We start from the raw sequence: 24,504 nt of genomic DNA on the forward strand, positions 1-24,504 counted from the left end.
CACCTGGGAGAAGTGTTTGGAACAGACTAATGTGTCCAGAGGAGAGCAACTAAAATGATAAAGGGTCTGGAGAACAAGCCCTATGAGGAGCGGCTTAAGGAGCTGGGCATGTTTAGCCTGAAGAAGAGAAGGCTGAGAGGGGATATGATAGCCATGTATAAATATGTGAGAGGAAGCCACAGGGAGGAGGGAGCAAGCTTGTTTTCTGCTTCCCTGGAGACTAGGACGCAATGGAACAATGGCTTCAAACTACAAGAGAGGAGATTCCATCTGAACATGAGGAAGAACTTCCTGACTGTGAGAGCCGTTCAGCAGTGGAACTCTCTGCCCCGGAGTGTGGTGGAGGCTCCTTCTTTGGAAGCTTTTAAACAGAGGCTGGATGACCATCTGTCAGGGGTGATTTGAATGCAATATTCCTGCTTCTTGGCAGGGGGTTGGACTGGATGGCCCATGAGGTCTCTTCCAACTCTTTGATTCTATGATTCTATGACTTGCTAAAAAACCAAGCAGCATTAGTATTATGATGTTCACCAGATGTTGGGTATGGGCATTGCTGGTGTTGTTGTGTGCCTTCATGTCATTTGGACTTATAGTGCTCTTCTCACAGGTTTGTCTTGGCAAAATTTGTGGAGGAGAGCTTTGCCATTGCCATCCTCTGAGGCTGTGAGAGGAAATAATATTTAGGGGCAAAGCATGCCATTGTGTAATGTAAAGGCCCAATGAAATTAAAAATCTTCAAAGCACGTAAACAACAAGGGCACTGCTCTAAAAACACACATACACACATGGGAAAAGGGATGGTGGGCAATAGGAGAATTCTGTTCAGGTGCTCAATATTACCATGTACAACTAAGGCAGCGGTAGTGTGTTCATTGCCACAAACACAGGCATAATCCCCAGCGTCCCCTTCTTCTAGGTCTTGGATCACTAGTTCCACCACGGTGTCCTTCTGTCTCATTGTGTATTTTTCATTAGGTTTCAGAGACTGGTCCCCCTTCTTCCATTGCACTGTGGCTTCTTTGCTGAGTTTGCAACGCATGGTAGCCGTCTCCCCTTCTGTGGCTTCGGTACTTTTTAATTCTTCTTTGAAAAATGCAGGTACAGCTAAGGAACAAAGGAAGGAGCAAATATTCTTTACATCCTTGCATTCTCTCACTGAGCAGCGAGTGACTCACCATTCCCACTGTCTGTTCTACACCAAACAAGGGTCCTTTTTGGCTGTACGATAGCACGACACAAGACATGGATTCAACACAAGTACAGTAGCCATACAATTGGCAATTGTCCGAACAAATAACAAACGAAGACACATAAACACTCAATATGAAGACATGGGATTCTTAAATCCGGGATATCATTGAAGGATGCTCTAGAACTGTAGTTTCCAAACTTCATGGGATCTCTTCTACCACAATTTGTCTGCCATGGAATACTTTTTGCCACCAGAATCCAGATGTCTTGCAAGGATTTTGAAAAAGGTTATAGAAAATGCAAAATTCACAGACAGCATTGTCCAGGATTTGGGCGCTTAGTGGCCCATGCTACAAAAGATTTTTATGCAGGCCTGGATCAAATTCTGCTACAATTCTAGATCAAGAAATTCATTTGGACCAACAAAGAATTGCAGCATTTGGATTCCATCATAGGAATCCACCCTATACGGTTCCGAATAGGGCTCCACAGTCACCTACGGACCCACCAGAATACTGATCCTGGAAGACTATCCTACTTGGCCAACATGGGATAGCCTAAGTAAGTAAGTAAGTGTACGGTTCCGGCCCAGCTTACTTGTCTGAATGTATCTCCCTCTACGTCCCGCCTTGGAGCTTAAGATCATCCGGGGAGGCCCTGCTCTCGATCACACCTCCATTGCAAACGCGGTTGGCAGGGATGAGGGACAGGGCCTTCTTGGTGGTGATCCCTCGCCTGTGGAACTCACTCCTCAGCAAAATTAGGTCAACTGCATCCTCCTGCCTTTCAGGAAGAAGTTGAAAACATGGATGTGGGACCAGGCCTTTGGGGTAGCAGGCTGACAATGATGACAATGCTATGGAGAGCGGACTATGGACTGGCTTGGACTGAGTCGTTGGTTGCAGAATTTGGATTTAGATATGGCCAACAGTTAATACTATTTTTAATGGATTTAAATGTAATTTAACCTAATGTTTTTACTCATTATGTAATTGTTATGTTTACTATGTTTTGTATGTGAGGGTATCGAATCGCTGCCAGCTGTAAGCCACCCTGACTCCCCCTCTGGGGGTTGAGAAGGGCAGTGTACGAATATTTGAAATAAATAAATAATAAATAAATTTTGGATGCCTATTAATGCATCCAAAGACTGTTTAATCATTTGTTACAGGGTTGCCTTAAATACATGATTGCCTTAATATGTTACTTGAGGATAACATCTTCTAAAACCCTCAGTGGAAGACCATGTATATACTTTCACACCATCCTCCTGAGTTGCTGTTGTTGTTCATTCGTTCAGTTGTCTCCGACTCTTGGTGACCTCATGGACCAGCCCACACCAGAGCTCCCTGTCAGCCGTCACCACCCCCAGCTCCTTCAAGGTCAATCCAGTCACTTCAAGGATCCCATCCATCCATCTTGCCCTTGGTCGGCCCCTCTTCCTTTTTCCTTCCATTTCCCCAGCATAATTGTCTTCTCTAGGATTTCCTTTCTTCTCATGATGTGGACCAAATTTGGCACAAACACCCAATACGTCGAAATTTGAATACTGGTGGAATTGGAGTACTTCTTGAGTACTGGTCAGAATTTCAAAGCCACGCTATCATTTTTGAAACAAACCCTTGTATGATTAATGAAAAATGCAACATTGCCCTTGAGAAGTGAAGATGGTGGTGACACAGTGGAGAAAGCTGTCCTTCAAGAGTAGTAGATAGTTTGATAATACGTTGCAGAGAAGATTTCCCTAGAAGAGAGACCGGAAATTACAGTTCTAGAACTTGTGGGGCCACACTAAATAGACCAAGGGGAGTTCCAGTGAATTTGACAAACACCACAAAAACGTCACATTACAAAGGAGAATCTGACATCAACAGATGAGACAAGTAGAAAGGAACGTGTAGGCTTCTCCACAAATTTACGGAGGGATGCAGTAATTTACCATGCACGGTTAGAGCTGCAGATGTCTTCTGATCTCCACAAACACAGCAATAGTCTCCAGCATCTTTCACTTCCAGGTTGGAGATCACAAGCTCTGAGAGGACGCCGTCCTGCCTCATCTTGTATTTGTCACTCGGTTTGAGCAACTTATGCTTCTTCCTCCATTCCACGGGAGATGGTTTCGTGAGTTCACACTGGAAGGTGGCCGTCCCATCTTCCAGGGCTTCTTGGTTCTCCAGGCCTTTCTTGAACTGGGCAGGGAGGGCTGAGAAGTTTAGAGTGAACAGACCATGTCAATGCAAAACCAACAATGTGCACAGATATTCAAGGAATATGGACCACATGGTTTGTCATGCTGTGTTCCAGGAATTCCACAGTTCCCTTCCATGAGAAATAGAGAGAGCTGCCAATTTAAAGGATTGAGCAGCTTCATGGAGGAGGAGGTCAGGAGTGGTGACCAGCCATGGTTAGAACCTCCAATATCAGAGCATTTCTCTGTATATGCTTCCTGGAAAGCATGAACACCAAGGAATTGTACTCATAAGGTGCCCAAAGGTTTCCATGGACAACTAGTTGGTCATCTTGTGAACAGAATAACTGGATTAGGCCTAGCTTCAGTCTTTTGTTCTTACTATATCCTCCATTTACCTTCCACACTGCTAAACATTTTTTATGGAAATGCTTCACATGTAATAGGGGAGTCTAAGGCCCCTTCTACACTGCCCTATATCCCAGGATCTGACCCCAGATTATCTGCTTTAAAATGGATTATATGAGTCTCCACTGCCAGATAATCTGGGATGAGCAAATAATCTAGGTTCAATGTATTGTCGAAGGCTTTCATGGCCGGAATCACTGGGTTGTTGTAGGTTTTTTCGGGCTATACGGCCAAGTTCTAGAGGCATTCTCTCCTGACGTTTCGCTTGCATTTATGGCAAGCATCCTCAGAGGTAGGGAGGTGCTTGCCGTAGATGCAGGCGAAATGTCAGGAGAGAATGCCTCTAGAACATGTCCATATATCCTGAAAAACCTACAACAACCCAATCTAGGTTCAGATTCTGGGATATAGGTCAGTGTGGAAGGGGCCTAAGAAGCTTAAAATGTTCCTCCTCAAGTCTCTTGAGAAGCATAGTAAAGGACTAACATGCCAACAGAATTAAAGCATTTATTTATAATGGAACCATGCTATCCCACATTTAATGTTCTTGCCATCTTTTAAATAAGGATTAAGACTTCTAAACGTCTGATTGCTTTCTTTGGTTATAAAATATATGAGTTATCATTCTGTTTACAAAATAAGTAAATCTATTTGGATTCCTTGACTGCCCAGGAGAACAATCAAGGATGTTCTTCAAATCTACATGGGTTGTATCTGATCATAAGAAGTAGAACCTTCAATATACCATTGACTTTCAAGGAAGCAGAGGTCTTCTGGTCACCAAACATGCAACTGTACTCTCCACCATCAGCCAGTTCCAGGTTGTGAACGACAAGCTCAGCAACAACACCTTCCAGCTTCATTTCGTATTTGGCACTTGGCTTGAGCGCCTCGCTGCCCTTCTTCCACTCCACAGGAGCGGCCACTTTGGTCAGTTCACAGTGCAAAGTCGCCGTTCCACCTTCTGCAGCTTCCAGGTTCCTCAACTCTGTTTTGAATCGTGGAGGCAGAGCTGGAGATCGCAAAGATCGTGTTAAACAAGGCAAGGTCATCATGGCTGGAAGATTCCAATACATTCCTTGGGATTTACAAGCAAAGCTGGTGGATAAAGGAAAACCTACAACTGGCCTCCAGATTCATCTCAAGACCAGTGTTTCCCAAGGTTTAGTTTCGAGATGTTTTCTACTTCAGCTTCTTAATACACTTCCTCATGTTGTGGTGACCCCCAACCATAACATTATTTTTGTTGCTACTTCATAACTGTAATTTTGCTACTGTTGTAAATTGTAATGTAAATATCTGATATGCAGGATGGATTTTCATTCCCTGGACCAAATTTGGCACAAATACCCAATACGCCGAAATTTGAATACTGGTGGAATTGGAGGTGGGATTGATTTTGTCATTTGGAAGTTGTAGTTGCTGGGATTTATAGTTAACTCCACCAATCATGCAATTGAGCCAAGCTTGGCACACAGAACTCCCATGACCAACAGAAAATACTGGAAGGCTTTGTTGGACATTAACTTTGAGTTTGGGAGTTGTAGTTCATCTCCATCCAGAGAGCACTGTGGACTCAAACAATGATGGATCCGGACCAAACTTGTCACGAATACTCAATATGCCCAAATGTGAACACTGGTAGAGTTTGGGGGAAATACACATTGACATTTTGGAGTTGTAGTTGCTGGGATTTATAGTTCACCTACAACCAAAGAGCATTCTGAACCTCACCAAGAGAACTGGGCCAATCTTCCCACACAGAACCTCCATGACCAACAGAAAATACAGGAAGGCTTTGTTGGGCATTGACCTTGAGTTTGGGAGTTGTAGTTCACCTCCATCCAGAGAGCACTGTGGACTCAAACAATGGTGGATCTGGACCCAACTTGGCACAAATACTCAATATGCCCAAATGTGAACACTGGTGGAGTTTGGGGAAAATAGACATTGACATTTGGGAGTTGTAGTTGCTAGGATTTATAGTTCACCTACAATCAAAGAGCATTCTGAACCCCACCGAGAGAACTGGGCCAATTTTCCCACACAGAACCTCCATGACCAACAGAAAATACTGTGTTTTCTGATAGTCTTCAGTGACCCCTCTGACACCCCCTCACAACCCCCCCCCAGGTTGAGAAACCCTGTTATAGACCACCCATAACTAGCTTGACCACTCTAATTTTTTCAGTAGAAAAATATATGGGATTGCGTGTTCCTAATGAAGCCATGAACCTTGTCCAAGTTTCAAATAGCATTCACACGCATTCACACGCATACTTAAGCACACAGGACCAGAGTAAAGAAGGGAGTCGAGAAGACAATTCCCTGCGACATCAGATCCCCTTCCCCATCAAAAATATACTAATATTATGAATAATGTATTAGTACTATGCTAATAATATAGTATGTTTTATGTACATATGACTTGTAAGTCGCTCTGACTACCCTTCGGGGTAAGAAGGGCGGCATATAAATGTCATAAATAAATAACTCATGAAAAATAAATATACCATCTACGCTACAGTTCCAAACAGAGCTTTCAAACTTTACCAGACTTTACCAGTACCCACCTGTAACACTGCCAACAAAATATTTGTATTGCATATGCATTCATGTGCAGCTATGGGAAAACACTACAATTAGAGTATTTTCTGATACGCACACAGCACACATGTCAACCAAAAATAGATCCTTTTGTGCCTTGAAATCATTGTTTGTTCAGGGCATAGGAACTCAGCAGTGACTTGGTTGCTTTCAAATATTGCATATCCATCAAAGTACAGTATGAACCCCCATATCCACAGTGAATACATTCCAAAACCCTATGTGGACACATTAGAGTCTCGCTTATCCGACCTTCACTTATCCGACCTTCGCTTATCCGACATTCGCTTATCCGACATTTCATCTTATCCGACGCTCTTATCAACGCCTGTTTTTCCTCCAGCATTTTCCCTTCAATTAAAGGAGCACTCTCCAACTCTATCTCCATTCCCAGTAAGTAAAAAAGGCAAGGCAAGGAGGAGGAGGAGGGAGGAAAGGGGGAAAAGAAGCAGGACCGGAAGCAGAAGTGTCCTCCCTCCTTCCCTCACTGATTTCCACGCTCCTCTTCCACATCCAGGCACTTCCTGCTGGGCCGGTCTACCCCTGAAGCATTGCCTTGCCTTAACCCTTTGAGTCTTTGTTAGTATTCTAGGTGTCTAGCGCCACGTTGGACGGGTAACAGTAGGAGACTCCATATTATCCGACATTTTCATTTAGCCGACATTCTGTTGTATCTATCTATATAAATAAAAATGTAGTGTTTGTTTGTGGGATTAACATAAGTCAAAAGCCACTGGATGAAAGGCCGCCAAATTTGGCCACAAGACACCTACTAACCGAAGGAGTGACCACCGCTAAAAAAAAATTGATTTTGTCATTTGGGAGTTGTAGTTGCTGGGATTTATAGTTCACCTACAATCAAAGAGCATTCTGAACTCCGCCAATGATGGAATTGAACCAAACTTGGCACACAGGACTCCCATGACCAACAGAAAACACTAGAAGGGTTTGGGGGGCATTGACATTGAATTTGGGAGTTGTAGTTCACCTACATCCAGAGAGCACTGTGGACTCAAACAATGATGGATCTGGACCAAACTTGGCATGAATATTCCATATGCCCAAATATGAACACAAATGGAGTTTGGGGGAAATAGACCTTGATATTTGGGAGTTGTAGTTACTGGCATTTATAGTTCACCTACAACTAAAAAGCATACTGAACCCCACCAATGACAGAATTGGGGCAAACGTCCCACACAGAACCCCCATACTTAAGGCCATCCAGTCCAACTCCCTACATCAGGGCAAGAAAATGTAATCAAAGCCCTCCTGACAAAAAGCCATCCAACCATAGATATAGATAGATATATATATGAGTCACACACAGAGAGATATAGTATCAAAAGAAGGACAATGATATGTGGCATGTTCCAGAGTAGGCAAACCAGAAACTCTCCACATCAACACTGACAAAGAAACAGCAAGAAATACTGTTTGCCCACAAGCAGAAAGACATTACATATATTAGAAACCAACACTTTCTCATGACTTTATTTTCCAGATCAACAGACTGGGCCACAGCAACGCCTGGCATGGGATGGCTAGTGTTGCATAAGCGAGACTATACTGCACCTAGAAAATGTGGATAATAGCAAACCCTATATTTTTTACTATACTTGAGCATGAAGAACACCACAGAGTTGTACTGGAGGACCTAGATAAACATATAAATCTTGGAGGAAATCGTTTTTGGAGTCTGGGTTTCCATAATCACAAGGAGGGAATCCATGAATTAGTAGGTCATACTGTATAACTATATGGCATGAGATGGGATTCTGGAATTACTGTAGAAAGGATTTGGGAAATAGAAAAAGGAGACTTAACACTATGAACAGAACCTCATCTAGAATGTATACAAAGTGGTATTGGAATCTAGATATAAAGAAATGCCACAGAACACCTGCAATATGACACTTTTCTAGATATATAATATTTACCATGCACCGTTAGAGACGCAGATGTCTTCTGATCACCACAAATGCAGGAATAGTCTCCGGCATCCTGCTCGGTGACATTGTGGATCGCCAGCTCAGCCACACGATCCTTCTGCTTGATTTTGTGTTTGTCGTCTGCCTTGAGCGGCTGCCCGGCCTTCCTCCACTCCACCGGGGCAGCCTTGTTGAGTTCGCAGCGGAGAATGACCGCCTCCCCTTCGGTCGCGTCTTTGCTTTTGAGCTCTTCTTGGAAATGTGCGGGTACAGCTGAGGGTGCAACATCGACAACGAGCGTGTCATGGTCCAAAACGTCCCACGAACAGCAGGCTCTTCCACAAAGTTCAAAGGAGCCCCCTTCTAATCAGTGGGGCCTTCCAGAGAGCCATACTTTGCTGGTTAGGCTCAACTTGGTATGGCATTGTCAACAACAGAATGCCATACAAAGTACTGAAAATTCTTTCATGGGAGTAATGCCCTTTTGACAAAATGTCATTTGGCCCCAAATTTTTAAAAATTGTGTTGTCAAAAGTTTTTCATGGCCAGAATCATTAGGTTGGTGTGTATTTTTCAGGCTGTATGGCCATGTTCCAGCAGCATTCTCTTCTAACATTTCACCTGCATCTGTGGCTAATGGCATCTTCTTAGGTTCTGTTGGCAGTGGAGCAAATGGGGTGTGTGTGTGTGTGTGTGTGTATGTATGTGTGTGTGTATATATATATATACACACTAGCCATCCCGTGCCACGCGTTGCTGTGCCCAGTCTGTGTATATGTGTTTTGCGTGTGTGTATATGTGTATATGTGTGTATTTATATATTTCTGTATATGTGTATTTATGTGGTTATGTGCATGTGTTGTAATGTTTTTTTGGGTTTTTTTTTTGTTTTTTGGGGGGGTTTTAAGTCTCTTCTGCTGTGTTTTTCAGTGTTTTATGAATGACTGTGGCCAAACCTTCCCTCCCTCTTTCTTTCCTTTCTTTCTCTCCTTCCTTCCCTCCCCCTTTTTCTTTTCCTTCTTCTTTCCCTTTTTCTTCCCTCCCTCTTTTTCTTTCTTCCTTCTCTACCTGTTTCTTTCTTCCCTTCCTTTGCTCTTTGGTTCCATCCTTTCTCTTCGCTTTCCTTCCTTCCTTCCTTCCTTCCTTCCTTCCTTCCTTCCTTCCTTCCCTCCCTCCCTCCCTCCCTCCCTCCCTCTTTCTCTCTTTTGTTCCTTCTCTCCTTTCTTCCCTCTCTCTTTCCTTCCTTCTTTCACTTTTTTATTTCCCTCTCTTTCCTTCTCTCCTTCTTTCCCTCTTTCTATCCCTCCTTCTTTTCTTCCTTCCTTCCCCTTCTATGTGTATATGTGTTTTGTGCATGTATATATGCATGTGTGTGTGTGTGTGTGTGTATATATGTGTGTGTGTGTGTGTGTGTGTGCATGAGTGTTTGTGTCTATATGTGGTTTTGTGCATAGTTTGTAATGGGTTATTTTGGTTTTGGTTTTTTTGGGGTTTTTTGGCTTTTTGAGTCCCTTCTGCTGTGTTTTTCAATGTTTTTTATGAGTGATGGACACTTGTTGGCCTGATAGGTGTCTTGTGTTCAAATTTGATGTCAATTCATTCAGTGGTTTTTGAGTTATATTAATCCCACAAATGAACATTACATTTTTATTTATATAGATAAGATATATATCTGGAATAATGCCCATGTGAGAGAAATAATGGAATAATGCCCGTGTCTGTTTGAAGCAAGTGTGAATATTGCAATGAGCAAGCTTGGTTAGCATTGAGTGGCCATGAAGCTGCAAAGTCAATCAGTGAGAGTATCTGCATAGAGGTAGCCTGGGTGCTGTTACCCGGAGGCATCCTTTGTCTGTTTACTGGCCCTTGATTGTTTGCTGTCAGGAGTTTCACTGTTTTTGAGTCTTGTTCATTATTTTCTCTCTTGATTTTGGTGCTTTTTAATACTAGTAACCAGATTTTGTTCATTCTCATGGTTTTCTCCTTTCTGTTGAAATTGTCCATGTGATTTTAGATTTCAGTGACTTCTCTGTGTAGTCTGGCATGATGGTTGTCCGAGCGGTCCAGTGTTTCTATGTTCTCCTATAATATTTTGTGTTCTAGCACGGCTGTACCAGGAGCTCCAACTCTATTTTCTTTCTGTTAAAGTTTGCAATCATAGGGCAAGCCACCTGTCCATCATAATTAAGCTTTGGTTCTGCCCCTTGTTCAGGGCTCTGGGAGGGAAAGGAGCCATTTTGGGCAGTCTCACACAAGGTAGCTAAGCTATAGGATGTAGACCAGCTCGTCCTGTATAAAAGCTCCCTTTCTCAAGAACATCCAGGGATACAGAAACAGAAATTCCAGGGGAAAGGTCCCAAAAGCTCTGGCTGAGAGCTCACAGCCTCTCAGCCTCACAGCATCAGAGGGAAACAGCCCTGAAGTTTTCTAAGAATTCTTGAAGGGAGAACAGCATTATAGATCCATGGAACTCCGGCTGAAATATCTACAAGCCTTGGCTGGTAGGTCTACTCAATGCCCAGACGCATTTGGAATCGGTAGTAGGACCCACATCAACAAGGCCTAGATAATAGACAGCCTAGGAGAGGTTAAAAGGGTTTTTTTCTTACAAAGTACAGTTAATCAAAGTCAGGTACCAGTCCATTGAGGACTAGACTAAGAAAGCCTTGAAGTGTTGTTTGAACCATTGAAGATTTGTTATTTGTTCCATAATAAAGACTTTGTTGTATCATTAAAGACTCTAAAGACCATCACTTCAGAAAAATCCCTGAGAACCTCTCTTTGAGGCACCCTGGCTTCCCACTGGGGATAAAGTATACGTTCCATACTAAAGACAATTGTTACAGGCCCAGTGTGTGACAGAACATTTTGTGTCCAGGTTGGTTCATCTGGTGCTTTGCTATGGATGACTTCTCTGGTTGAATGAATCTGCAGTGCCTTCCATGTTCCTTGATTCATATCTGGGCAATGCTACTGCATTTGGGGGTCCCTATGTAGACTTGCCCACAGCTGCCTTGTATGCAGTAGACTCCTGCAGTGGTTAGTGGATCCCTCTTATCCTTTACTGAATGTAGCATTTGTTGGATTTTCTTGGTGGGTCTGTAGATTTTTTGGAGGTTGTGTTTCTTCATCAGTTTCCTTATGCGTTCAGTGTTCCCTTGATGTATGGTAAGAACAGAGGGTGCCCCCAGGCAACAGACGCCAGGCTACCTCTACACAGATACCTTCACTGATTGACTTTGCAGCATCATGGCTACTCAATGCTATTCAAGCTTGCCAACTGCAACACCCACACTTGCTTCAAACAGACAAGGGTTCTTCCTCCCACACTGGACATTATTCCACAGGTATAAATACACTCCTCTTGCTTCACTGCCAACAGAACCTCTGAAGGTGACATTAGCCACAGATGTAGGCGAAATGTCAGGAAATAATGCTACTGGAACATGGTCATACAGGCCAAAAAACTCACAGCAACCCAGTTTTTAAAAATTGACATTTTAAATTTTAGCATAAACATCAAATTATACTCCTCTAAAGAGGAAATATTGGGTTTTTCCTACTTTTTCCTAGCAACACATTGGACAAAACCCAAATAAATTGCCCATTATCATTCCATTCACTGCTGTTAATTAATTGCAGTTTCTTTTCAGGGCAGCTCTCACAAACAGATTACAAACACATACAAATCCTTCTCAACGCAAATAGTACGATGAGGACAACGACACACAATTGCACCAGATATAGTGGGCAGATTTCATCGAATGACTTTAAATGCCCACAACAAGTAAACAACAGCAACAACACATTTAGGAAGACATTGTAACACTGAGGGTCAAAAATGACTTGAAGGCACACAACAACAACAACAACAACAACAACAATGTATTGTCAAAAGCTTTCATGGCTGGAATCACTGCGTTGTTGTGAGTTTTCCGGTCTGTATGGCCATGTTCCAGAAGCATTCTCTCCTGACATTTTGCCTGCATCTATAGCAGCCATCCTCAGAGGTTGTGAGGTGACAGCCTCACAACAACAACAACAACACATTTAGGAAGACATTGTAACACTGAGGGTCAGAAATGACTTGAAGGAACACAACAACAACAACAACAATATATTGTCAAAGATTTTCATGGCCGGAATCACTGGGTTGTTGTGAGTTTTCTGGGCTGTATGGCCATGTTCCAGTAGTATTCTCTCCTGATGTTTCGTCTGCATTTATGGCAGGCATCCCCAGAAGTTGTGAGGTCTCGTGTGTCTTGGAACAGTTTCTCCCGTAGAGATGCTCAATGTATTGTCAAAGGCTTTCAGGGCCAGAATCACTGGGTTGTTGTGAGTTTTCTGGGCCGCATGGCCATGTTCCAGAAGCATTCTCTCCTGACATTTTGCCTGGCTCTATAGCAGGCATCCTCAGAGGTTGTGAGGTGACAGCCTCACAACAACAACAACAACAACAACAACAGCAACAGCAACACATTTAGGAAGACATTGTAACACTGGAGGTCAAAAACGACTTGAAGGCACACAGCAACAACAACAACAATGTATTGTCGAAGGCTTTCATGGCTGGAATCACTGGGTTGTTGTGAGTTTTCCGGGCTGTATGGCCATGTTCCAGAAGCATTCTGTCCTGATGTTGTGCCTACATCTATAGCAGGCATCCTCAGAGGTTGGGAGATGACAGCCTCACAACAACAACAACAACAACAACACATTTAGGAAGACATTGGAACACTGGGGGTCAGAAATTACTTAAAGGCGCACAACAACATGAACAACAACAGCATATTTAAGAAGACATTGTAACACTGGAGGTCAAAAATTACTTGAAGGTACACAACAACAACAACAACAACAACAACAACAACAACAACAACATTTAGGAAGACATTGTAACATCAGAAATAAATACAGCACAATACACAGTATTTCACCACATTGGCAACAAAGCCAGACAAGAAACAGAACAATGAACGGAGACAGCACAAAACCAGGAGTTTCCACAGAGTAGACAGACTCCGAAACATCTCCGACGCAATGCAGAACATTCCATTACCATGAACGGTCAAGACGGCTGTTGTTTTTTGATCTCCACAAAGGCAGGCAAACTCTCCCGTGTCCTCCACCTGCAGATCCCGGATCAGCAATTCCGCCGCTGCTCCTTCCTGCCTCATTCGGTATTTGTCGCTGGGCTTGAGGGCCTGGGGCCCCTTCCTCCACTCCACTTCAGCTCCCGCTCTGGTCATTTCACAACGCAAGGTGGCCGTGGTGCCTTCTACCGCTTCCCTGTTCTTCAGTCCTTCTTTGAACAGTACAGGAAGGGCTGAGAGGAGGGCAATAAGGACAGAGTGTAAAAATATGTAAGGAATAGGTGGGAAGAAAAGAAACTGAGTTCATGCAACCAATGCATTTCCATCGCTCAGAGCAGCAAAAGGCATCACCCCTTGAGGAGAAACATTGGTTGTCTAAACTTCTCTAGAGTGTTCTTTCCTTTGGAAGAGATGAAAAATAGATATGAATAAAAAGATTTGTGCAATTTAGAAAGGTACTTGGCCCAAGATAGATAGAAACCAATCAGGGGCGGCTCGTCCATTACGCGAAGTAAGCGGTTGCAGAACACTTTTTTTTGCCAGGGGCGCAGAGGCGCCTCCGTAAATGCCCCTCAACTGCCACTTGAGGAGGTCCCCCTCAGCTCACAACAGCCCTAGCAGTCCAGGGGGAGCCTCGGCTTTCTTGCCTCGCTGCCGGGCGATCCTCTTCCCAAAGGGGCCGGGCCCTTGAGCCTCGCCTAGCCCCTCTCGTTCCTGCTCCACCCGGCCACCGGGTGCGCGAGCAGAGCCGGTGCTCAATCGTTCTTCGCGTTAGATCCCTTCCCCATGACCGGCTCCCTTTCCCGATCCCCCAGCGCTTCACCCGCCTCCTCTCCTCTCCCCAATCCACGGGTGCCGCCGCGCCTGGCCCGCTTCGGGTCCGGAAGAGTGTCTGAAGACCCCAGCGTGCGCACCAAAAGTCGCCTCTTCTCCTGACTTTCTCTTCAGCCCTTGGGACCAAGAGAGAGAGAGAGAGCCCCTCCGACTGAAGGTATCTCCCACCTCCGCTCCCTCCTTTGTTTTTGCGCCTACCTTCAGGAAAGGTGGGCATCTCCACCTCTGTCTCTGTTGGGGTTCAGCCTGAGTTTGAACTTGAACCTGATTCTCTGTTTGTTCCTCCTGATGCTAATGAAAATATATTTACTGATGCTAATGAAAATGTACCTCTTGATGCCAATGCTCCTGAAATTAGTGAGGAAGAAACTGCTGTAGGTTTGGAAAATGCCAATGTTCCTGAAATTAGTGAGGAAGGAACTTCTGTAGGTTTGGAAAATGAAAGTACCAGCGTTCATGAGAATGTTTCAGAGGGAAGCCTTGACCTTTTCCTCCCTTCTGCACCTGTTAACTTTAATGACAACAGAAGGGGCCAGATCTGGCAAGATAGAAATAAATCACTCAGCTTGCGAAGGTCGTCTCAAATTAAAGAATTAAAAACATTGGCTTCAAAGCAGAAGGGCGGTTCACGGAACCAATTCTTGGGCTTTAATTGCCTTCCGTGGGGCTGACTTTCTCAGTTCAGGCATCGTTTCAGAATTGATGAAGACCTTGGCAGTTCTCCCGGTTTCCCTGGCCATGGTATTGAAAGATTTCTAGAATATCAAGTACGGTTAGTGGATTGCTAACAGGTTCCAGTATTTCAGTGTGGCTTTGGGTTTTGCTTTGTCCATTTAAATTCATGTTTGCTGATTTTGCTGTGGCTTTTGACTTGCATTTTTCCTTTATTTTGTAATCATTTTTCTTCAATTAAAAAAGGATTGTTTTTCACAGTCAAGTGTGGTGGATAGTTATCTTAGGGCCTCGTTCCCTGCTCTGGATCGCAACAGTCTCTGTCTCTGTCTCTCTCTCTTGGTCCCAATGGCTGAGGAGAAAGTCAGGAGAAGAGGTGACTTTTGGTGCACACGCCGGGGTCTTCAGGCATGCCTCCGGACCCAAAGCGGGCCAGGCAAGGGAGCAAATGCGGCAAGTGTAGTTACTGGGATGTATAGTTCACTTACAATCAAAGAGCTATCTAGAAAGGAATCTATGAAAACCCTCTTGAAGATATTGTTCATGCAAAGTCATGCACCATTGTAGGACACCTTCTTGAAATAATAAAGTTTCATCACTATTCTGACCAAGAAGCTTCATGACTGGGATTGTATTTGATGTTTCCCCTGGAAAAACTGGAATGCATCCAGTGGAAAAGGTCTGTAAACCATGAGTACAAAGGATAGGAAAGCCATGGGGATCGGACCAAAGCAACAGAGCGAGCAATGGAACAACAAAAGTGGTTTCTTGGAAAGGGCTTTACCCTTGACTTCTAAAGATGCTGTAGTCTGCTCCCCTCCACAAACACAGCTGTAACTCCCAGAATCGGTGACGTCCAGGCCTTGGATGACCAGTTCGGCCACGGCACCTTCATGCCTCATTTTGTACTTGGAGCCTGGCTTCAGGGTCTTGTGGCCTTTCTTCCATTCCACGGCGACAGAGGCTTTGTTCAGCTCACACTGCAGAGTGACGTTTTTCCCTTCGGTCGCTTCTTGGTCCTTCAAGGGTTTGGTGAAAAGCACGGGAAGGACTGCAGAGTGAAGGCAACATGGGATGGAAGCCCATCAAAGATGACACAGTCAGCATCACGATCTATTCTCCTCTTAGCAATCAATCAGAAGCATGCTAACAGCATGGACACACTGATTACAATTGGCCCTCTGTACCAAAGGATTCAGCATCCATGGAATATATTAATAGACAGACAGACAGACAGACAGATAGATAGATAGATAGATAGATAGATAGATAGATAGAGATATGTGGGATGCCATTTTTCTATACCATGATATATAATGGGACTTGAGAATCCACAGACTTTGGTCTCCACAGGGGATCCTGTAACCAAAGCCCTGTGGGTACCAATGGCCCACTCTATATGCATCTTCATTAAAAATGTCTCAGAGACATCCATTTGGTCAGGTTGCAAAGCTGTTGAATACGTTAAAAAATTAACATTAGAAGTCCTGACCAAACATATCACTCAAACTTCGCTAACTGTCTTCAGTTTTGAAACAAATACTTTTCACATTTCAGTAGCCTGGATTTCAGTAAGTTTCCAAGTGACTGCTCATTTGTGTCCAGCTAGCTGGCAGATCTGGAGATGTTCCTGTCCTTGGAATTTTATGTGCCAAACTGAAAAGAAAACCTACATCTTCCCTCTCCTACTAATGCAGACTCTCACCGACAGTACTGAATTAAAATTTCAGGAAAGAATTACAGAGATCCTGTGACATTTCTCCAAGATTTACATTGCAAACAAACTTGGAGAAAATTCAAAGGGATCGTGTGGCACCATAGAAAACCTCCATAGACTTATTCTACGTCTAAAGATGCATGGGTTCCATATATCTGAAGAAATACATTAAGTCTATGAAAGGTTATGTTGCAACTTCTTTCTCTCAGCCTCAAAAGGTGCTAAAAGGTCCCTTTGCATAATGTTATTCCAGACTAGCACAGCTATGTCTTTGGAGAAAATATTTGTCAGGGTCTCCTCTAAGCCTCTGATGAATTAGTTCCAGAAGATCACAAAGGTATGTTGGAAGGAGGGGAAAAGGAATGGTGGACATGCAATAATACAGTAATGAGTAAGGATCAGAAAGTGAAGCTTTGGAATTAATTTCAGAAGGAAAATTGGAAGAGAAGGCTGCAGGCCAGGTATACATAGTATATTACCATTCACTGTCAAGCTAGCTGTAGTCTTCTGGTTTCCACATTTGCAAGAGTAGTCTCCAGCATCTGCCACAACCAAGTCATGGATCACCAGCTCAGCATTGAGCCCATCCTGCCTGATTTTGTATCTGCCGCCTGCTTTGAGTGCCTTTGGCCCCTTTTGCCACTCCACGGGAGAGGCCTTGCTCAGCCTGCAGTGCAAAGTCACCGTCTCACCCTCCGCAACCTCGTGGCTTTTTAGCTCTTCTTGAAAAAACACAGGCAGTGCTAGAGAATGCAATATGGACAGAGAGAAAGAGTCACATCAATGGAGGACTGGGTGGCTTAGGTAGGAAAGCTCCATGTTACTGGGAAAGCACATGAGGACAAAACGAAAAAAATAAACAAATGAAAAGTTTCAGAGAATGTTCCTAGCATGAGAAAGAGCGGTATCAATAGGATTGTGGCGCGGCACCGGGATTGTGGCGCAGCTGGCTGAGTGTCAGCTGCATTAAGATCACTCTGACCAAAAGGTCATGAGTTCAAAGCCAGCCCGGGTTGGAGTGGGTTTCCAACCAACTGTGTAGCCTGTTGTCGACCTTTGCAACCCAAAAGACAGTTGCATCTGTCAAGTAGGAAAATTAGGTACCACCTTAAAGTGTGGGGAGGCTACATTAACTGATTTATGAAGCCATAAAGCATTCCAGCGGGGAAGCATGCGTGGAATGCGGAAGTGCTTCATCAGCGTCGCAGATGGACGATGAAAGCGACAGCTCCCCTGGCGGCCAGAAAAAGTTAAATAGCCTCTGTCTATGTCTGTATATGCTTGTATGTCAAAAATTGGCATTGAATGTTTGCCATATATGTGTACACTGTAATCTGCCATGAGTCCCCTGCAGGGTGAGAAGGGCGGAATATAAATGCTGTAAATAAATAAATAATAAATAGATGAAAAGTACACTCTGGGCATCTTGCAAGATATCATACATTTGCGTATTAAGAGAAGTTAGAACTACGGGAGCTACTAAGAAGTAAAAGAAATCCTTGGTGGAGCAAAAGCACTTTAAGGTATGATGTAAAGCTTGTGCATTAACAGGCTGTTGCTGTTAATTACCATTGACTTTCAAAGCAGCAGTGGTTTTCAGATCTCCGCACACACAAGTGTAGCTCCCAGCATCCCCCGGTTCCAGGTCTTGGATGGTGAGCTCAGCAAAGCGGCCTTCTAGCCTCATTCTGTACTTCTCGCTGGGTTCCAGCACCTTCTGATCCTTCATCCACTCGACGGAGTCGACTGCCTTAGTTAGCTCACATTGCAGAGTGGCTGTTCCACTCTCAGTGGCTTCCTCGTTCTTGAGTTGTTTTTTGAACTGGGCTGGCAAGGCTAAGAAATGCAGATCAAACAGAGACTCTGTCAACAGCCACAAGCTACAACAGGCATGGGCAAACATGGGCCCTCCAGGTGTTTTGGACTTCAACTCCCACCATTCCTAACAGCCGGTAGGCTGTTAGGAATGGTGGGAGTTGAAGTCCAAAACACCTGGAGGGCCCAAGTTTGCCCATACCTGAGCTACAATGAGCTCCTCCAACCAACCCACTTCAGTCTCTATTTATGATACTGGACTCAGTTGCGAGGAGTTTCCTTCATGACATACTTTCAATAGAATCCATGCATTTCTAACTTTCGAAGGCCAAATTCAACATCAATTTCTTACCAAATAATAAGGGACTCCGTTGTTTTTTAAAAAAAATAAGATTGGAAACCTACATTTTTCATGTCAGGAGCGACTTGAGAAACTGCAAGTTGCTTCTGATGTGAGAGAATTGGCTGTCTGCAGGGACGTTGGTCAGGGGACACCCAGATGTTTTACCATCCTTGTGGGTGACTTCTGTCATGCCCCTGCATTTGGAGCTGGAGCTGACAGAGGGAGCTCAACCCACTCTCCTCGGATTCAAACTGCTGACCTGTTGATCAGAAGTCCTGACGGCACAAGGGTTCTCAACGTGGTGTCCCCAGATGTTTTTGGCCTACAACTCCCAAAAATCCCAGTCAGTTTACCAGCTGTTAGGATTTCTGGGAGTTGAAGGCCAAAAACATCTGGGGACCCCACGTTGAGAACCACTGGTTTAACCCACTGTGCCACCGGGGGCTCTGCGGAAACCTACTTATAAGGTGTAACACTCAACCCTTTCTTAATGGAGGTGGAAGAGCTGCATGATAAGGTATATCCCTTCTGCCTGCTCTACAATTTGTCAGATATCACGTAACAAGTGAAATCAATGAAGAGTAAATCTTGGTACATCATGCCAATATAATGAAGAAGGCCAAGACAAAGAAGAAAATAGAAGAGGAATGAATTAAGGTGAAGGGACCTTGCCAAAAGACTACCAACGTTGAGTTTTTACCATTCACTGTTAGGACAGCTGTTGTCTTTTGGTCTCCAGCGGTACATGAGTAATCTCCAGCATCCTTCAGGTCCAGATCATGGACAATCAATTCCACAACAGGACCATCTTTCTTCATTCTGTATTTGCTGCTGGGCCTCAAGCCTTTCTGCCCTTTCATCCACTCGACCGGAGTTGGTTTGTTGAGCTCACAACGCAGAGTGACCACTCCGCCTTGTGTGGCTTCTGTGTTCTTCAGGGCTTCTTTGAAACGGACAGGTGTTGCTGAAGGAAGAAGGGTTTCTTTTACATATATGAGCATCACTTCACCAACATCTGGTGGCATTTTAGGAGATGAAAATTCACACAGCCATTGATTGCATTCAGTCTCTGAACTTCATTCCACCTTCCTCAGTGTTGTAGCTTTCTTGCTCATTCTTTCTAGTTCTCCTGGTCTTTTCTCCTCTGGCTCTTTCCCTCTTACTATTTTTGGACCATTTCATTTTCCCTTGGTGTTTACTAAAACTCTTCTACCTCTCCTATATTTCTCTAAGTTTAGTTTGGCAAATAGTATCTTAATCCTTTGTTGATTATCAAAAGATGAGCAGCTGATGAGACCTTAACACTAGGGATGTATGAGCCATTAAAAATGGTTCAAAAGCCATTACAAAACTGGGGATGATAGTGTTTCATTTCTAAAGTGTTTCTAAAGTATACTTAGTGAAAATTTCATTACTATAACGAGACTAATAAAATTTCATTATTATTTCGTAACCGTAATTGTGCATAATTAAATTACTATAACTGGGGAAACTTCAGGGACTATTTTTCTTCATTTTTAAAACTATTGAGGTGAAACTTGCTCCAATGGTAGAAGATATTGACCACTGTCAGCCCACCAAATTTCAGAATGTTTCACTTATCCACAAATTTTTGGTGAATTTTTAAAGTTTTTATAAACAAGGGTTTTTTAATAATAAAAAAAATCTATTCCTAGTTTCAAAGTGTTATTTTCTCTTTAATTCTTTAGTCTTTTTTTTAAAAAAAAATAGTTGTTCTAATCCAGAAACTTTGCTTTTGTGGCAGAAACTTTGCTAAATTGGTGAAGACTCGACCAAGCAAAATGTGCTGCTATATATAGGATGACTTCTCTTGCGCAAAGTAATAAACTTTTGCCATGTTTTTATGACAGAACCAATTAAAAACTGCTATTTATAACACAGGAACAGAAATCATATTATAGAATATTAACAAATGAATTGGTAATCTTGCTGGCTACAGACCAATCTCCTCTCCTAATCAGGGCTTTCTGATGCTGTTGTATACTGGGAAATGTAGTTTAAGGCAGAGCCTTTTGAATTCTTTGGCATAGGACTCCTTCCCTTCCCAAACTACATTTCCCAGAGTTCTATGCTGTTCCCAAAATGCATTGCTCCCTCTTTTCATGGTTCCTAATACCCAAACTCCATTAATTCCAGGCAGGCAAGCAGCCTTTTTGGCTGAAAGGCTTTGTTTCCTTGCACTGAGGATGAAATTGACTTTGGGACCATTCCGAGATTTACAAAACTAAAACGAAAAAGTATGGGGTCAGCTGCAATTCTAAAATATTTGGTGTGGGCCACGCAAATGTTTCAGATATGGCTTCTGACTTACAAAACATCGTATTTTCTTATGATTTCTGACACTTCTGAATTTTTTGCACCTGCCTACTTAACACTATAATCACTCCGTCACTCTACAGAAGACTTTAGATTCAGATTTCTTAATGAGCTATGAACCAAAAGAGTACTAAAATCCTGTTGACCATCCTGACCTTCAAATGAGAAGATAAGGATATAGAAATGTGAGCCAACACTATAAGATAATCCAAACTTATTTAGTTCACAAGATTATTACACTGCATGATAAATGTTAAACCTGGCAAACCAAAACTTGAAAGAGCTTGTGCAAAATCAGAGAAGGGGGAAGAGACAATGCGATGGACGTATCCCTGTTCACCCTACCATGGACTTTGACCTGAGCTGTGCTCTGCTGTTCTCCAGTGTCACAGGAGTATCTCCCCGCATCCTCTGTCTCTGCGTCATGAATGATTAGTTGAGCTACACAGCCTTCCTTCTTCATCTCATACTTCTCACTGGCCCGAAGGACAGTGGCTCCTTTTTTCCAGGACACGGCGACATCCGGTGCGGCAAGGACACAGCGCAAAGCTACAACTTCCCCCTCTTCTTTCTCCGTATCTCTAAGCTCTTCTTTAAACATGATTGGTGCAGCTAAAATGAATAACCAGGAAAGGAGGAAAAGTACAGGTTGGAGTGGAAATGCAGATAGGGAATACACTCGGATCTCAATGAGGTAGTCAGGGAGAAAACCATAACCCTTCTCCCTCACATATAGAATTATTCAATCATCTTAATCACTGTTTCAGATTACAGGGGTACGTGCGGTCAAGACTACATTGAGACTAGCCCGGGCATATCTGACCTACTCCAAACTCTTTCAAGATCCCATTCTGAGAGCCACCACAACAGACTCCAGTGAGTCCATAACCAAATACATCATTTCCTGTGATGTAGGACATACAACCTAGCATTTTCTCTATCATATCATGGTCCTTGAACCAATATACATTGCTCAGTTTCAACCAAATCTCTGTAAGTACTGTCAGGAAGGACTCAAGTCTAAATTTTAAAAATTTAGTCGGAAAACAGGCCCCAAAATCTAGATTGATTCATCTATGTTTGGGTCAAACATGACTGCACAGGTGACTGAGACCCATATGTGCAATTTCACAGAGACCACGTAGAAGAATGGCTAATTCATGAGTCTAAATGGTCATATGTCCCACTAGGGCAGTGCTGGTGTTTCCTCCTGTCAACAGAATGTCCTTGATTTATCCATGGGATAAATCCATAGTTTTGGCCACAGCATCCATGCTTCAAAATCCATAGTTTTGGCCACAACATCTGACCTCAACTTATACATGAGATCAACCAAGCATGGGCAAACTTGGAGGGCCCAGGTTTTCCCATGCCTGGTATATACAATTATAATATGCAAACACTGGTATAATCTCATACATATCTGTACGAGCTGAGGAAAAACAGAGACAAGTAGATTATGGAATGCACTATAATCTGCTTCTATAAGGTATGAACTACAAAACGTTGACCATCAGATGATTGCAAACAGAACAGAGCTTCCCAGAGCCCATGGCTCTTCCTACCCGTCACTTCCACACGAGCAGATGTCTTGACCTCGCCAATGGCACACGTGTATTCCCCGGCATCCGCCGCCTTCACATCCCGGATGACCAGCTCCACCACAGTGCCCCGTTGCTTGAGTTCGTACTTATCGCCGGCTTGCAGGACGTTGCTGCCCTTCATCCATTGAACCGGCAGGTCTGGTTTGTTCAGCTCACAGCTCAAGCGGACTTTGCTTCCTTCCTGAGCTTCCCTGTTTTGCAGTTCTTGTTGAATAAGAACCGGCAGGGCTAAAAATGCAGAATTGAAGATGGTGAACATAAAATGGGAGATCAAGGAATGTGGGTTCAGGGTTTCCCTATGTGCTGTTTTGCAAGTATATGAATATGAAAGCCTGAAATAGGAAATCCAGAAGACGGAAGTAGGAATTAACAGCTATTTAACTAACAACTTGCAATCTATATATATAAGAACCTTAAGGTCGTAATTAAGCAGTCAAAAATGGCTAAACCACTGGACGAAATCTCACCACATTTGCCCTGCTAATACCTCTTCCCTCAAGGTATGACCAACAACCCTCAAAACACCAATACGCAACAACACAAACGCACAATACCCGAAAAACATGGAGCATGCGCAAAGGCCTCGGGAGGAAAACGATGAGGAAGGACTCCATTTCCCAGCTTTCCCCGTGCCCAAATCTCCCTCCGCATGCGCACTGCCGTCTGCCTGGCTCCCTCTACACGAGCCCAGCCTGAGAAAGCCCACCAGACCGATGTAAGCACTCACGCTCGGGGAGGGCATGGGAGCTGGGGGGGGGGGCCGCCGAGGGCAATGAAAACTACACAAAACAGGAGGGAGAGGAAGAGAAAGAGGGAAAGAAGGAGGGAAGGAGAGAAAGAAGGAAAGAAAGAAAGATAGAGCAGAAAGGAGGGAGAGAAAGAGGGAAAGAAGGAGGGAAGGAAAGAAAGAAAGGGTAGAGAAGGAAGGGGAGAGGAGGGAAAGAAGGAGAGAAGGAAAGAAAGAAAGGTAGAGAAGGAAGGAAAGAGAGAAGGAAATAAAAAAGTGAAAGAAGGAAGGAAGGAGAGAAGGAACGAAAGAGGGAAGGAAGGAAAGAGACAAGGAAGGATGAAACCAAACAGCAAAGGAAGCGAGAAAAGAAACAGGTAGAGAAGGAAGAAAGAAGAAGAGAAAGAAAAAGAGGGAAAGAAGGAAGGAGGGAGGGAAGGAAGGAGAGAGAAAAAGAAGGAGGAGAAAGAGGGAGGGAAGGTTTGCCACAGCAACGCGTGGCGGGTACAGCTAGTTATCTATATAAATAAAAATGTAATGTTCGTTTGTGGGATTAACATAACTCAAAAACCACTGGACGAATTGACACGAAATTTAGACACAATATACCTATCAGGCCAACAAGTGACCATCACTCATAAAAACACTGAAAAACACAACGGAAGGGACTTAAAAAGCCAAAAAGGCAAAAAGACGCTACGGCGCATGCGCAAAAACAACTCCCCTCGATAAACAAAACACACAAAAGCATATACACACTCTCTTTAGGACTACAGCTCCCAGCATCCCCTAGACCAGGCCCTTTAGGGGGGAGGATGCTCCAAATGCACTGCTTTCCAAGCTGCAATCTTGCTTCCCCTTGGATTTCTTTGAGAGCATCCCAGTCCATACATATTTCCTATTTCTGTACTGCAACTCCCAGCAATCCTCCAGATAGATAAGATATATAGATTAGGTAGAGATAGCTAGTAGGAAGATAGATCAATCAGGAAGACTGCTGGGAGTTACAGTCCAAGAATAGATAGAGAAAGAAGAAA

The 24,504-nt window shown here is 43.6% G+C and overlaps 1 protein-coding gene across 1 annotated transcript in view; it reads right to left on the reverse strand.

Moving 5' to 3' along the window:
• OBSCN (obscurin, cytoskeletal calmodulin and titin-interacting RhoGEF) overlaps nt 1-24,504 on the reverse strand; it is a 289,411-nt gene that overhangs the window by 159,932 nt on the left and 104,975 nt on the right. Inside the window, exons 33-43 of the mRNA XM_067470395.1 lie at nt 22,702-22,968; nt 21,482-21,748; nt 19,500-19,763; nt 18,211-18,477; nt 17,121-17,384; nt 15,709-15,975; nt 13,385-13,651; nt 8,335-8,598; nt 4,533-4,799; nt 3,131-3,394; nt 841-1,104 (exon numbers count right to left, since the gene is read on the reverse strand). Of these exons, the coding sequence (XP_067326496.1) occupies nt 841-1,104; nt 3,131-3,394; nt 4,533-4,799; nt 8,335-8,598; nt 13,385-13,651; nt 15,709-15,975; nt 17,121-17,384; nt 18,211-18,477; nt 19,500-19,763; nt 21,482-21,748; nt 22,702-22,968 (2,922 nt within the window). The remainder of the gene's footprint in view (nt 1-840; nt 1,105-3,130; nt 3,395-4,532; nt 4,800-8,334; nt 8,599-13,384; nt 13,652-15,708; nt 15,976-17,120; nt 17,385-18,210; nt 18,478-19,499; nt 19,764-21,481; nt 21,749-22,701; nt 22,969-24,504) is intronic.

This window comes from Anolis sagrei, chromosome 6, assembly GCF_037176765.1.
Source record: "Anolis sagrei isolate rAnoSag1 chromosome 6, rAnoSag1.mat, whole genome shotgun sequence".
In the NCBI taxonomy this organism is placed as follows: Eukaryota; Metazoa; Chordata; class Lepidosauria; order Squamata; family Dactyloidae; genus Anolis; species Anolis sagrei.